The following is a 15005-nucleotide window of genomic DNA, read 5'->3' on the forward strand; positions in this document are numbered from 1 at the left end:
AGAGGAGAGCGACGAGGATGACCAGGGGTCTGGAGACTGAGCCCTACGAGGAAAGGCTGAGGGCCTTGGGAATGTTTAGTTTGGAGAAGAGGAGGTTGAGGGGGGACATGATTGCTCTCTTTAAATATTTGAAAGGCTGTCATTTGGAGGAGGGCAGGGAACTGTTCCAGTTGGCAGCAGAGGATAGGACTCGAAGCAACGGGCTTAAATTACATGCAGAAAGGTACTGGCTGGATATGAGGAAAAACTTTTTCATGGTCAGAGTATTTCAAGGGTGGAATCAGCTGCCTAGGGAGGTGGTGGTGAGCTCCCCTTCACTGGCAGTTTTCAAGAAGAGGCTGGATGAATCTTTGTCAGGGATGCTTTAGGCTCATCCTGCATTGGGCAGGGGGTTGGACTAGAAGGTCTATATGGCCCTTTCCAACTCTGTGATTCTGTGATAATGTAAATGGTTCTTCGGTGTTTATTCTAAACAGAAATTGCCTCTTAAAAATGGAAAGCAGATGACATTGCTAAAAAAGAGATCCTTTTTTAGGGTGAAAGGACTCCACGGGGTATGCTGAATTTAATGCTGAAAGTGCAGGAATAATATCCTTGAAATGTTTGTTTGAGTTCTAAGGAATTTATTCGGTGTGTGGGGAGTTGTAGCCTGTCGTAGAGTAACCACGATCTTTGGCTGTGACTTCTGCTAGGCCTCAGCCCTGCATGGTCAATATTCACACTTTCTTCCCTCCATTTTCCCAGACTCCCTTGCACTTGGCAGTCATCACAGCCCAGCCAGCCCTAGTGAAACTGCTGCTATCTCACGGGGCATCGCCGATGGTCCTTGACCGCAATGGGCAGACCGCGTTGCATCTCGCCTGCGAGCACGGCAGCCTCCAATGCCTGCAGGAGATGCTAGAAGGACATCCCTCCCCACTGGATCTGGAGGCGCGGAATTTCGAGGGTGAGCATGCATGGCGCATGAGGAAAAATGGACTAGCATCTTTCTCTCCCTGCGTGAGATTTTCTTCAATTTTGAATATTGTGCTTCTCTGCTTGATCAAGATAGGCAGAGGGACAGGTCTCTGCCCACAAGGAGCTTGCAGTATAAAGCTTGATGGTTGTAGTGGTTAGAGTGTCAGGCTTGAATCTGGGAGACCCAGGTTCGAATCCCCACTTGCCATGAAAACTTGCTAGCTGACCTTGAGCCAGTCATATTTGCAGCCTAACCTATCTCATAGGGTGGTTTTACAAGGATAAAATGGAGGAGGGTAGACAATGTTGTAGGATGCTGTGGGTCCCTGCTGGAGAGAAAAGCGGGATATAAATATATAAATAAGGAATAGGTGCAGGTAAATAGGAGTCTGGAACCCATCCTAGGATCCAGATCTAAGGCAATAGAATGAATCTTATAACCTCAGGGCTTTACCATTTGATTCTATTGTCTGTAAAGATCCAACCAATAGGGCTTTGGGAGAGGTCCAGATTCACACATGCCACTGAACAAGTTCTGACCAATAAAAATAAATCTCCCTGCAAGTAAAAAACTAACCCATCAGGATGAAAAGTTCTAGTCCAACCATCCCTGCTGTCCTGGGACTTTTTCATAGAGGTGAACCTTCAAAATTTGGAACTATACCTTTAACTATGCATTGGGTGGCGTTTTCTGTGTGCTTCATAATCAACTTCTGCAAGTCAGTTCCATCGGGTGGCCTGCAGCTCTCCTATTACGGGAGAGGAACAAAAATTATTTTCCATGTCATTCCTAATTGTATTCCTTCCCATCATGTTTCTCCTTGCCCTTCGACTTTTCACCCCTAAATTCCCAAAAAAGTCTTTCCACCCAAGAAATGTGCACCAGTTCCCTTTTCAGCTCGGCTTCCAACTCTGTGGCATCCTTTGCCAGACAGGGCGCCCAGAAAGGCATGCAGCATTCCAAAAGCCACTACACTGTGGACATGGAGAAAAACGTTATCCCTTTCGGCTCTTTTGGTTTTCTACCCAGAGAGCCAGTTTGGTGTAGTGGTTAAGAGTGCGGGACTCTAATCTGGAGAACTAGGTTTGATTCCCCACTCCTCCACTTGCAGCCAGCTGGGTGGTCTTGGGTGAGTCACCGCTTCTAGGAGCTCTCTCAGCCCCACCCATCTCACAGGATGTTTGTTGTTGTGGGGATAATAATAACATAATTTGTAAACTGCTCTGAGTGGGTGTTAAGTTGTCCTAAAGGGCGGTATATAAATCTATCATCATCATCATCATCATCATCATCATCAATGCTTTTTTCTGGGGGGACGCAGGGGTATGCGTACCCCTAAACATTTTGTGAATCTAACGGGAAAAAGTAAAAATTTTAAAAGGTTGGAATTCTCGCTAAACCAACTCCAAACGTATTATGGATATTTATGTGATTTGTTAAGTTTTATGTAGCATATGTTGGCAACAAAGATGTTTAGTTATATTTAAACTCACTACAAACGCTGCATGTTCTTGGTAATTTTGTCCATTGATTGCATTTTTTTCTAATTTGAACTATAAAATAGTGATTTTCTTGAGTCAAACTGAGAGTACCCCTAAACATTTTTTTTAGAAAAAAACACTTATCATCATCATCATCATCATCAACATCCTGTTGCTCATAGCTTGTGTTGGGATGGGGAGGAAAGGGCTGGAGCCATGACTTCCCTCATTCCAAATATTATTTCCCCATTCTCTTTCTATCCAGGATTTACCCCCCTCCATGTAGCTGTGGCCGCCTCTAACCACGATATGATTCTCACTCTGTTGGAGCATGGAGCAGATGTGGATGCTGTGGTACGTGCCGGATTCGATCGATCGATCGAGAGAGCTGACTTTAAAAGTTCTGGGTTATTTTCTGTTGTGATGCAGGGAGGAGGGGATAGTCAGAATCCTGCACCCAATGGAATTCTCTTACTTGTTCACTTAGAGCGGAACTACAAGTGACAAAAGGCACAGGTTGGACACTTGCCAGCTTCCCTCAAGTTTTGATGGGAAATGTAGGCGTCCTGGTCTTGCAGCTTGGCTCTCTGACTGCTGTCCAATGGACTTTTCAACTGTCACTTGTCCAACATTCCGCCAAGCTGCCTACATTTCCCATCAGAACTTGAGGGAAGCTGACAAGTGTCCAACCTGTGCCTTTTGTCACTTGTGGTTCCGCTCTTAGAGCCAAGCTACAAGAGACGGATTACACGAGGAGGAGCACGTGAAGGGAGTCGCAGTGTTAGCCGGGAAGCTGAGTTTTAAAAGAGATCGGAAGGCTTTGTTAATTTCCCCTCTCTATAGAGCCCAGGAGATCTCAGCTCAGAGGCTTTGTTAATTTCTCCCGAAGGTGCCCTCAGTTTCACCTCCCCTTCTAGGAGGCAAAGAGGAAATTAACAAACCCTCTGAGCAGCCATCTCCCCAGCTCTGTAGAGAGGGGAAATTGACAAAGCCTTCCGATCTCTTTTAAAACCCAGCTTCCCGTCTAACATTGTAACTCCCTTCACGTGCTCCTCCTCGTGTATTTCGTCTCTTGTTGCTTAGCTCTTAATTTGCACAACGTTTAACTTGTTTTTGCCTCTGCTGGCTGTGGAGAGAGGTAATTAGCTGTGTAGGGCCCTGAAGCCACGTTTGCCATTCGCTGAAAATTGGGGACCTTGCTTGGCTTATGAGATTTTTCCCGTTGTTTAAATCCTTGCAGGCAAGTGAAAGAAGAAATAGGGCTGGATCCCCTAACAAAAAGCCGTAAGAAGAAGGGAGATAAAAACACCCCAGGAGAGTAAAAAGCCACATTTATTCCATTTCTTTCAAAACCCAACTTATGAGTGTTTCAGTTATAAGCTTTTCCTGGCAGGCTTTAACAAATCAATATCTAGATAGCAGGCAATGATATCTTCAGATCTGATCTTCTAATAGGGTCAAACTAAGATGCCATTTTAAAAAAATATTCTCATTCTCCTCTGTTTGCCTGATAGTAGTTCATGGAGTTTGGGTGGGGGTGGGGCATGATATTTCAAGCAGAGAGGAGTTCTAATTATTATCATTAGGTTTACCCAGGGCTTTTTTTTCTGGAAAAAGAGGGTGGAACTCAGTGGGTTGCCCTCGGAGAAAATGGTCACATGGCTGGTGGCCCCACCCCCTGATCTCCAGACAGAGGGGAGTTTAGATTGCCGTCCGCGCCACAGCGGAGGGCAATCTCAACTCCCCTCTGTCTGGAGATCAGGGGGCGGGGCCACCAGCCATGTGACCATTTAAAAGAGGTTCTGGAACTCCGTTCCACCGCGTTCCAGCTGAAAAAAAGCCCTGGGTTTACCATTAGCAATAATATTGCCTTATTTAAGAAACAATTTCATAGACAAAGCTTAAGCCTGAAATGTGTGTTGATTGGATTTTTTTCTTTTAATTTTGGCTTTCCCGTACTCTCAGATTATATCGTTCCACATTCTTTGAGGAGGGGTCTTTTCCTGTATTCAGCTGCCAGGCCTTATAAAGGCTTGAATATTCAAATAAAACCCCAAATCAGCCCTTTCCTTAAATGTTGGAGATAATAGTTTTGCACTTGAAAAACTACCACTTGTGGTGGCTTGTAAGCAAATAAGAAAGGTACAGATCAGTCGATCCTCAGGACTTAGTGCCAGATTTCTCCTTTAAAACAAAAACAAAAAACTGAACGTTCTCAGGATTCTTAATTCTGCGTCCATTTCTACGTTCTAATTCTTGCAGGATTACAGAATTCCCAGGCTTGCTAAAATAGCAGACATTTTCTCAGGCTGTTGATGGTCTCTTCTGGAGCCAATGGCATGAGCACCTTTTCTTTACACTTCACGGCACACTTTCTTTAAATACCTTCCCCACTCTTATGTACAGGCAGGCAGTATATAACTGGTGAATTTGTGCAAGCTGTAAAGCAGTATTGGTTGAGAGGTACCCAAATGAGTGTTTTCCCTCCCCTCTAGAAACTAAAGGTGTTCCTTCATCGGGGAATCTAATTTCTGAGCCATCGGTCTACAGACCAGGGCCCAGTTCTGGCAGAAAGAGGCAGGAATTGTCTCTGCGTTATCAGATCAAGCCTCAATGGTATCTTCTCATTTCAGGATATTAAGAGTGGACGGTCCCCCCTTTTGCACGCTGTGGAGAACAATAATTTGGAGATGGTGGAGCTGTTGTTACAGGTAAAGTTTGCTCTTCCTCTCTGTTTCCAGCTTGAACTGCTAGCTAGGGCCGTTTTCACACTGCTTGCGGGCCACGGAACATCGCGCCAAGCTCCCGGAACGACAGCGTCTTCCTGGCATGATTTTGCGCGAGAATGTTCTTGTGCGAAATCACACCAGGAAGATGCTGTCATTCCGGGAGCTTGGCATGATGTTCCGTGGCCCGCAAGCAGTGTGAAAACAGCCCAGGTCTTAGAAGGGGGTTGTTCTCTCTCCAGAAAACCCAAATTCTGGACAGAGGAGATACAAGGCCAACCTCCATCATACAAACTATGAGGGATAGAAACTTTTCTTTGAAAAATGAAAAACTGTATTTTTGGGGTATCTGCATTCTGCACCAGAAGACTAAATTCTGCACAAACAATGAATAACAAACCGGTCTTTCTTCAAATAGGATCCTTTGCAAGTTCCCCAGTCCAGTTTTCCCTTCTTTAATTTATACAGGGTGCCTGTGATTCTTAAGATTAAGAACATGCGTTTATAAATGTGGGTTTGTGTTCCCCACTTCACAGCACGGGGCGAACGTGAATGCTCAGTCGTACGGGGGGAACACAGCCCTCCACGCAGCCAGCGGGCGGGGCTTCCTGGATGTACTGCGGCTTCTGGTGCGCAACGGGGCAGACAGCAGCCTCAAAAACTACCACAACGACACCCCATTGATGGTGGCCAAGAACAAGAAGGTAAGAGCATAGGATGGGAAGAGGGGATTGCCAAGCGAGAATAAGCTTTGCAAGACCTCATGTGTTCACTTCAGAGTGCCGAAGGCCAAGAATATATTTGGTTTAGGGCTTTTCTCTGGGAAAAGAGGTGGTGGAACTCTCAAGAGGAAAATCAGAGAGAAACACATGGGCCCCGTTACAAAACGGCCCCTTTACAAATCTCTCTGTCTGGAGATCAGGAGGGCAGGGCCATCGGTCACGAGAGGTGCCGGAACTCCGTTCCACTGTGTGCCGGCTGAAAAAAAGCCCTGCCTTTCAGCTTTGGAAAATTTGCTTTTCATATGTTCAAATGTGACAACTGCAAAATGATGGGGGGTGGGGGGTGGGGAATGAAGCATTTAGATTGCTGAGCTCCAGCAGCAAAGGAATCCAGATGCCTGTTAGAAAAGGATAAATGATACATCCTTCTCGTAGCCGTAATAAAGATATATATTTTCCTGACATCTTCAGACAGATGGTTCCAATGCAAAGGAGAAAGGACTCTTATCTGTGACATTTTGATGCTGCCTTTTCTTTAAGTAGGAAATCCCGCCGGACACACAAGTACTCACTTTCCCAATTTATATATTAAAGTGCAAGTGCTCATTAATTTATCAATACATGAAACATCAAATTTGGAAAGTTCATAATAAACATTTCATATTAACATTGCACAATATCTCCTAAACAGTGAAAGCAATCCAATAAATTGCATGGAGCAAGATACAATTGATACACATCTTATAGACACCCGGATATGATAAAGAGTCCTTTCTGTTCACTCTTAATGGTCATAGTTTCTTTCTTTAAGCCGTGCTTCCTCGGTCCCCTTGAAGTGTGGATGAGCCGTAGAGACGAGGCTGGTGGAAAAACCTCATCCCGCTCAGTCTGGGGCTGGCTATAGTCCACAGATTTCGTTGTTTCTTCCTCAGGAGTGAGCTCTAAATCACACACGAGGAAAAATCACAGATGTAACATCCCGGTGCAGGCGGCGGTATTTTCTAACGCGAGGAGGTTTTTCCACCAGCCTCATCTCTACGGCTCATCCACACTTCAAGGGGACCGAGGAAGCACGGCTTAAAGAAAGAAACTATGACCATTAAGAGTGAACAGAAAGGACTTTTTATCATATCCGGGTGTCTATAAGATGTGTATCAATTGTATCTTGCTCCGTGCAATTTATTGGATTGCTTTCACCGTTTAGGAGATATTGTGCAATGTTAATATGAAATGTTTATTATGAACTTTCCAAATTTGATGTTTCATGTATTGATAAATCAATGAGCACTTGCACTTTAATATATAAATTGGGAAAGTGAGTACTTGTGTGTCCGGCGGGATTTCCCTCTTTTTCTTACCATTACTTGCAGGAACAGCCATTGTCTTATTGCTTTTCTTTTCTTTAAGTAGGGCATGTTTTGTTCTTCCCGTCCTCTATTTAATCCTCAAAACAACCCTGTGGGGTAGGTTAGGCTAAGAGGGAACAACTGTTTTCAAGGTTGCCCAGCAAAGTACGGGGTCATGTTGGGACCTGAGCGCAGGTCTTCTTTGTCCTAAACCACTACTGTAACCCCTACACATGCTGGTTTGAAGGCCTGCTTTTTAGATGCCATAGACTGCCCCTGTGATGGGACCAGGGTTTTTTTTTCTGGGAAAAGAGGTGGTGGAACTCAGTGGTGGAACTCAGGACCGCACAATGATGTCACTTTGGGTCAGCTGGAACAAGGGGGCAGTTTTCAAAAGTTTAAATCGCCCTCGGTGAAAATGGTCACATGGCTGGTGGCCCCACCCCCTGATCTCCAGACAGAGGGGAGTTTAGATTGCCCTTGGTGAAAATGGTCACATTTTCACCAAGGACAAAAACTCCCCTCTGTCTGGAGATCAGGGGGCAATCTAAACTCCCCTCTGTCTGGAGATCAGGGGGTGGGGCCACCGGCCATGTGACCATTTTCAAGAGGTGCCAGAACTCCATTCCACTGTGTTCCAGCTGAAAAAAAGCCCTGGATGGGACAATAAGTTCATGAGCCATGCCAGGGCTATTGTAGGGAGAGGCAACCTGTCCACTTAAAAGAATTTTGATAAGGATGCTAGGAAGGGGAAGCTTTTGTTTTTTCTGTTCTCCGAGGAGAGGAAGAGAAACCAGGGCTTCAAAATCACAGGGTTCTCGTTTCAGGTTGAACAGGTCGACCTGTTTCCTTAATGTTAACAGTAACACATAGGAATGGTAATATTCCTGCTCAGCTCCCAGTAATTGGGCAGAAGAGCTTTCTGGTGGATCCTGCCCCTTTACTGTTTGTGATTTCCTGCCTTGCTCCTCAGTCAAAAAAACAGGCAAACAAGAGTCAAAATCTAATACCAATGGCTGATGCAAATGTTCCTTGGGGAAGAAATTCTCAGCAGGAGTTGGGATTTAAGAAGAGATTTATTTTATTTTTATTTCAATTATACCCCACCTTTCTTTCTCCCCAATGAACTGACAGCGATCTCCCGTCTTCCATCTTCAGGATAAGGGATTGATCTATGCGATCCTTTGCATTCTCTTTTATTTTCTGAGGGGTGGGTTTAGGACTGCCAGCTCCAAGTTGGGAAATTCCTGGAGATCTGGGGGGTGAAACCTGGAAAAAGTGGGGTTTGGAGAGGGAAAGGAAGTTGGCATGGCATAATTCCATAGAGTCCACTGCCCAAAGTAGCCATTTTCTCCAGGTGAACTGATCTCTGTGGCCTGGAGACCAATTGTAATTGCTGGAGATCTCCAGCCACTACCTGGAGGCTGGCAACCCTAGGTGGGTTAGAGCTTACCAGGGCTTTTTTCTGGGGAAAGAGATGGTGGAACTAAGTGGTGGAACTCAAAACTGCACAATGATGTCACTTTGGGTCAGCTGGAACAAAGGGGGAGTTTTTTAAAGTTTAAATTGCCCTCAGCAAAAATAGTCACATGGCCTGCGGCCCCGCCCCCTGATCTCCAGACAGAGGGGAGTTTAGATTGCCCTCTGGGGCCACTGGCCATGTGACCAATTTTAAGAGGCGCCAGAACTCCATTCCACTGTGTTCTCACTGAAAAAAAGCCCTGCAGCTTACCCAAGAGGAGCTTTTTTTTAGAGCCGGCTGGGTTTTAAGGAAAGATTGCAGGCAGAGAGAATTTGCAAACTTCACCTGTCCCCTGCTCCCCAGGTGACTGACATCCTGAGAGGAAAAGCCGCCCGGCCTGGCCTGCCACCTGACCACATCCGCGAGGGGTCCTCCCCAGCAACCAGCAACGCCAGCTCTCCTGGCATCCGGCCTACCCACCCCAGTGAGTTATCATGCCAATGAGAATATGGGTATTCCCCCCACCCGGCAGCTGGCTTTGTTGGGGATTAAAAGAGGTGTGTGATCTTGTGTATGTAGTAACAGGTCCACGCCCAAATTCCAGGAAATACGTTGGGGGAAAGAGTCAGTTTGAGGAGTCTTTAATAGGCAGGTTAATCAGTTGTCAACAGTGAAGGCCATTTGTAATGTTGAGGGTAAATTTTAATCAGTGGAGCTGTGAGAGAAAGAGAGGCTTGCCGGACTGGGGGGCTTTTTCAGTTCTGTTGTGGAATGTTTGTGAATGAAAAAAGAGGTATTTTTCTACCGTACCTGCTGTGGGGGTTTTTTTGGGGTGGTGGATAAAGTTGCAGAGTTTAATATTAGCACAGTGGAAATAAGTTGACAGACTCCTGTATTGTTCAGCTCTAGCAAAATGCTTTTATTACATATCAAGGAAAAGAGTACATTGGTTAGAAAATAAAGAATAGCTAACTCCTACATCTCTACATCTTGGTGATCAGAGTAGACGAGCGAAGAGACTGGACAAAGACTGAGAGAATGAACAAAGAGCAATAAAACCTTTGTAGATGTTGTGGAAAAGAGCAAGAGTCCAGTAGCACCTAAAAGACTAACAAAATTCGTGGTAGGGTATGAGCTTTCATGAGCCAGAGCTCACTTCTTCAGATACCAGTGGCTCACGAGAGCTCATACCCTACCACACATTTTGTTAGTCTTATAGGTGCTACTGGACTCTTGCTCTTTTCCACTGCTACTGACAGACTAACACGGCTACCAATTTTAATATATGTTGCTAGTTAACTGGCTCCCAATAAACTGGTTCTTCCAATAGGCTATCCTAGATCCCTTCCTTAAGACTAAAGACTCCCCTTTCTATGGTGGGAACTTTATGCGAACTTGCTTTCTGACTAAGCAAACATAACAACAATTTAACTCTTTCATGACTGAACTGAGGACACTTGCTAAAATCCCAACAGTTTTTTTTGTTGGCAGTCAATTTATCATGCGCTTCCTTCAGCGTCTCAGAATAATGAGGCTTTGGCGGTATGCAAATTTAGTTACATCAGATGGATGAATCGATTTTGATTATCAGCCTTCTAGAAGTGCTTCGGTCCTCTGACGCCCTGCTGCCCTTTCTCTCCAGGCCTTCTGCGTGCCTCTCCAGATTCCTGCCCGACCACTCCGAGCCCTGCCCGGACCCCGAAGCCCCCGAGGCCAGTGCCCTCCCCTACATCAACCAACCAGAAACCAGACAGCCTGACTTTGCCAGACAGGACCTCAGCCCCTGGCCCCTTATGTGGCGTGAAACTGGAGAGGAACCCAACCCCGCCCACACCCGAGCAGCCGACAGGTTTCACGGGCACCCCAAAATTCTTCCTGCCCGTGCCGGAGACCAGGATGGATTCTGCATTCCACAGCGCGCTGTACCCATTCCCATCTTCCAACCATAACCCCACAGCCCATCATGTCCAACTGCTTCCTGTTGGCTTAAACCCCTCTGTTATATCGTTGCCGCCCGGCCAAATGCATCCAACGGGCACAGGGCTGAATCAGTCACTGATGCTACTGGCTGCTGAGAACCCTCCAGATGCGGATCCCGCAGGGCGGTGGCTCCACGGCAGGGACAGCGGGCCTGGCGACAGCTGACGAAAAAAGATTAAGGAACTCCCATCGGCTTCCCATCACCGGGTGATTTTGCAAGGGGCGGCACGCTTTAGGAGGCAGCCGCACAAGAGGCTGTGCCAAGGATTTTTGTCTCTGCTGCTACAGGTTCCTAGTGCAAAACTGGCACATATTTGCTGCTTTGGAAATCAGAAATCCACTTAACCCTGTTGGGGGTTGAAGGCCGACGTCTCTTCTTCCATTTGTTTGTAGCAACGCACGACTGAAAATGAACTGCTGCCTCCAGTATCACCTCTGGCCCAAACCACACATCCAGTGGTTCGCCTTCAGTTCACTCTTGCCTCTTTGGGGACAGATGTTCTGCTAGTCTGAAGAGTTTGAGCAGTGCTGGAATTGGAGTCCGCTCTCTTTCTCTCCCCCCCCTTCCCATTGAAATGGGTTGCCAACTACAGCTTGGGAAGTTCCTGGAGTTTGGGGGGGTGGAGCCTGGGGAAGGCAGAATTGGGGGAGGGGAGGGCCCTCAGCAGGGTATAATCCCATAGAGTCCACCCTCCAAAGTAGCCATTTCCTCCAGGGGAACTAATCTCTGCGTTCTGAAGATCAGTTGTAATTCTAGGAGATCTCCAGGTCTCGCCTGGAGGTTGGCAGCTGTGCCCCTGAAAGAGCTGCACCGAGATGGCAGCACTAGGAAGGGTTCCAAGGGCAACAAACCTGCCATTGTGTGTCTCCCTCTAGTGGAGGAGTATTTAATTGCACAGTTTCTGGCAAGTAGCATATGAGAGAACGTTATAAGCACCCTGATTCATCAGGCCAAATATTCATCTAGTACAGGGTTGTTTCCCCCAGCCACCAGCTAGCTGTTCCCCCCTACCCAGAAGTGCCCAATCAGGTAGGAAGGCAATAGTCCCCCTGCGCCTCTTTTCTCCCAGCCTCTATTATTCAGAGATACACTGCCTCTGCACATGGAGGTTCTTTTTCACCCTCAAGACTAATAGTTGTTTCCTCCAGAATCTTGGCCACCCCCATCTCCTTTTATAGTCATCTGCAAGCACTTTGGAGCAAGAATTCTAGGCGAAGATCCCACCAACTGGTTCATCCCCCTAACATGCAGGATTTCCTAATGATTACGAAACAGTCAGTTTCAAGAACGACAATCAAAGAGCTGTACAGGATGTCGGGGGGGGGGGAGAGTTTGGGGTTTTTTTTCTGAAAGCTTTAGAAGAGACAGAGAAATGCTGGGTACATTTTCAAGGCTGAAATTTCAGAAATTCCCAGAGAACAGCTTGGCTGTTAGAGGAAGTTGTATGGCTGAAGATTATTAGTCAGTAAAATGAGATGGGGGGATGGGTTGTGGCCTCTGTTGAATAGTCCTTGCAAACAGCTTCGGTCTGTGCATGCATCTTACACACTTTCTGGCCCATTTGAGGGCTGGGCTCCCAGGTGGAAAACCAGGGATGCCAGAGAAGAGTTAACTTTGCTCCATCGAGCAATCCAGAGGAGTCAGCCATGTTAGTCCGTAGTTGCAAAACAGTAAAGAGTCCAGTAGCACCTTTAAGACTAACCAACTTTATTGTAGCATAAGCTTTCAAGAACCACAGCTCTCTCCATCAGACGTGTCTGACGAAGAGAGCTGTGGTTCTCGGAAAGCTTATGCTACAATAAAGTTGGTTAGTCTTAAAGGTGCTACTGGACTCTTTGCAGTATTAAGTAAGGGATGGTTGCTATTCCTTCTCTCCCTCCCTACAACTCGCCCATCATTAGCGCTGGTATTAACCCTTCCGCTTCCAAATGGTAGCTGGGTCTTTGAGGCCGGACGTTTCCTCCCCTCTCCCCACTTTTCTTCCCAGATGTTCTTTCACTGCATTTATATCAATACTTGAAAAGTAGCACCTGCCACCCCTCCTGTGCTACAGAAGAGGGGTGGAGGGGTTCCCTTTAAACTTGTCAATAAAGTATTTTTTTTCTACTTTCCAATCCTTCCTAATATGTATGTTGCGTGCATGTGTGTGTGTGATAGGTACAGAATTAAACAGCATTAGGAAAACTTTTCCAAAGGTTGCTTGTACTTCCTGTGGTTTTCAGTGGAATGGCAAGATGCTACTACTTCCTTCCCCCGCCCCTTAAATCGGCCAGCTGTGCTTGAAAGCAACATAAATAACCATGGATTTGTGTTGTACCAGTATAACTTTAAAGTTGCAAACTCCAGATTAGGAAATTCCTGGAGATTTGGGGGCAGTGCTGAGGGTGGGTGGAGTTTATGGAGGGGAGGAAGCTCGCTTTCTGGAGCTGCTGTTTCCTCTGGGTGCAGTGATCTCAGTTTTAATTACAGGAGAACTCCAGGGGGCCCCTGGAGGTTGGCAACCCCATTAACCTGTACAATGATACAGAATATATAGATTGCTCTGCGATCCCCACCTTCTGTTCAGTGTAACACTAGGCCTTGAGTTGGTGGGTTTAACATCATTACTGCACATGACATGTGGTAAGTCATTTTTAAAAAAATATTTTTATTAACAATGAGTGAAGTGTTTAAAAAACCAACAACACACACATAAAATACAAGCAAAAAAGTCAGAATAATAAAACGACATAATATTTCCCTCTCTGCCCTTTTATATTCAACATTCCATTCAATCTTATTATGCGTAGCATGTTAGCATGCAATTTAACTATTTAGCTTAGCAATTAGTCTATTTTAATATTACGTTATTTTTAAATTCTCCTTAGCTTGCAGCTACACAGTAAAAAAAAGAAAAAAACCCTTTCCATTTTTCCTGAGTGCGTAGGTTGCTCAGCGGTCCCCCGCCCTCCCGCTCCAATTTTCTCAATCTGAAATGGTCCCGAGAGGGGCTCTATTTGACCTGTAGGGGACATCCAGAAGTGAACACATGGTCTACTCGTGTGTTTCTCTCCAGGAGGGGTTTTCATCCACAGCTAGTACCAAAAAAAAAAAAATAACCCACCCCAACCCCTTAATTTTTATAATCTACCCCAAATATAAAGGTATGTTTATTCTATTGGTGCAGAATTTTTCCCTTTTTTTCTTTACTTTCCAAAATATTTGTGTCCCGCCTTTCTCCCACCAAGGGGATTCAGGGGGGCTTACCGAAAAAAATCTGGGCAGAGCCTACCGATTCTATTTAAAACCAACATCATCATAGCTTCTGTACAAGGAAAAGTTTAATCTCTCATAAATGCCCTGAATAATTCTTTGCAGAAGCACAGCTTTCTCAGAAAGGCCATTCCAAGTAAGCAGCGTCATGGCTAAAAAAGGCCACTATCCCTTGGGGAGACAACAGAAAGAACTGTGAAAACGATACCGGTTAAATGCAAATGAGGATCTCAACATGGTGTGTGGTGGGCTTCCATCGGGAAAGAATTCCGAAGAAACTGTGACTGCAGTACCAAGAAGGCCCAATCCCTATTTTCCACAAAGGTATAAAGTAAGTAACCTTGTCTTCTGAGCAGAATGGTCTTATTTTGGGACAGAGGACAGGTCGTGAAGTATTGAAAATTAAAAGTGGTTACTATACTTTGTGCTGAGTCACTGGTAAAGAGGCTATGAACATGATCACATGAATTCTACCTAAGATGAAGCCAGTCAAATGTGTACGGTTTATACCAAAGGTCAACACAGAAAAACCGAGTAATAAAATATAATGGGTGTAAACAGGCCCCTGATATTCAAAGGAGTTAAATGTAAGTGAAATCCAATTCACTGCATGACCTTCGTGGAAGAGGACATGTTGATATTGGATTTATTGGGTAGTGTGAGCCCAGATCTCAGAGACCAACCTTATCAGTATCTTCCTGTGAATCTGGGCCCTTTCAAAATGAGATCTTTCAAAAACATCACCTGGAAGTATTATATAGGATACAATGTAAAATATAATGCACAAGTACTGGACCCAACTGCTTGTCTGCCGGTAAAAGAAGGGAGGAGGGGTCCCCTTTGTTCAACTAAAAAGGCTATTCCGGGAATCATGGAACCTTTTTGAACAAAAGCCGGACAAGACGCAGATAGAGATGGGTACGAACTGAAATACGAACCAAAATTAAGCACAAACCAGGCCGGTTCGTGGTTTGCGAACTGTGGTTTGTCAGATCCCATTTCTGACAAACCGCCATGAACTTTAGGCTAGTTCGTTTGGTTCGTTTTCTGGTTCGTAACTGCAGAGAGCCTGGTGCC

General features: G+C 45.6%; 1 protein-coding gene across 2 annotated transcripts in view; it reads left to right on the plus strand.

Annotated features, from left to right (window-relative positions):
* BCL3 (BCL3 transcription coactivator) overlaps window positions 1–12383 on the plus strand; it is a 29286-nt gene extending 16903 nt beyond the window's left edge. Inside the window, exons 4-9 of one of the 2 annotated variants that reach the window (XM_054999800.1) lie at window positions 745–946; window positions 2705–2793; window positions 5073–5150; window positions 5702–5869; window positions 9059–9179; window positions 10338–12383. In XM_054999800.1, coding sequence (XP_054855775.1) covers window positions 745–946; window positions 2705–2793; window positions 5073–5150; window positions 5702–5869; window positions 9059–9179; window positions 10338–10840 — 1161 coding nt within the window. In that variant the 3' untranslated portion in view covers window positions 10841–12383. The remainder of the gene's footprint in view (window positions 1–744; window positions 947–2704; window positions 2794–5072; window positions 5151–5701; window positions 5870–9058; window positions 9180–10337) is intronic. The other variant, XM_054999801.1, reaches the window with a different exon arrangement.
* Window positions 12384–15005: the final 2622 nt, after the last annotated feature.

This window comes from Eublepharis macularius, chromosome 15 (genome assembly GCF_028583425.1).
Source record: "Eublepharis macularius isolate TG4126 chromosome 15, MPM_Emac_v1.0, whole genome shotgun sequence".
Taxonomy (NCBI): domain Eukaryota; kingdom Metazoa; phylum Chordata; class Lepidosauria; order Squamata; family Eublepharidae; genus Eublepharis; species Eublepharis macularius.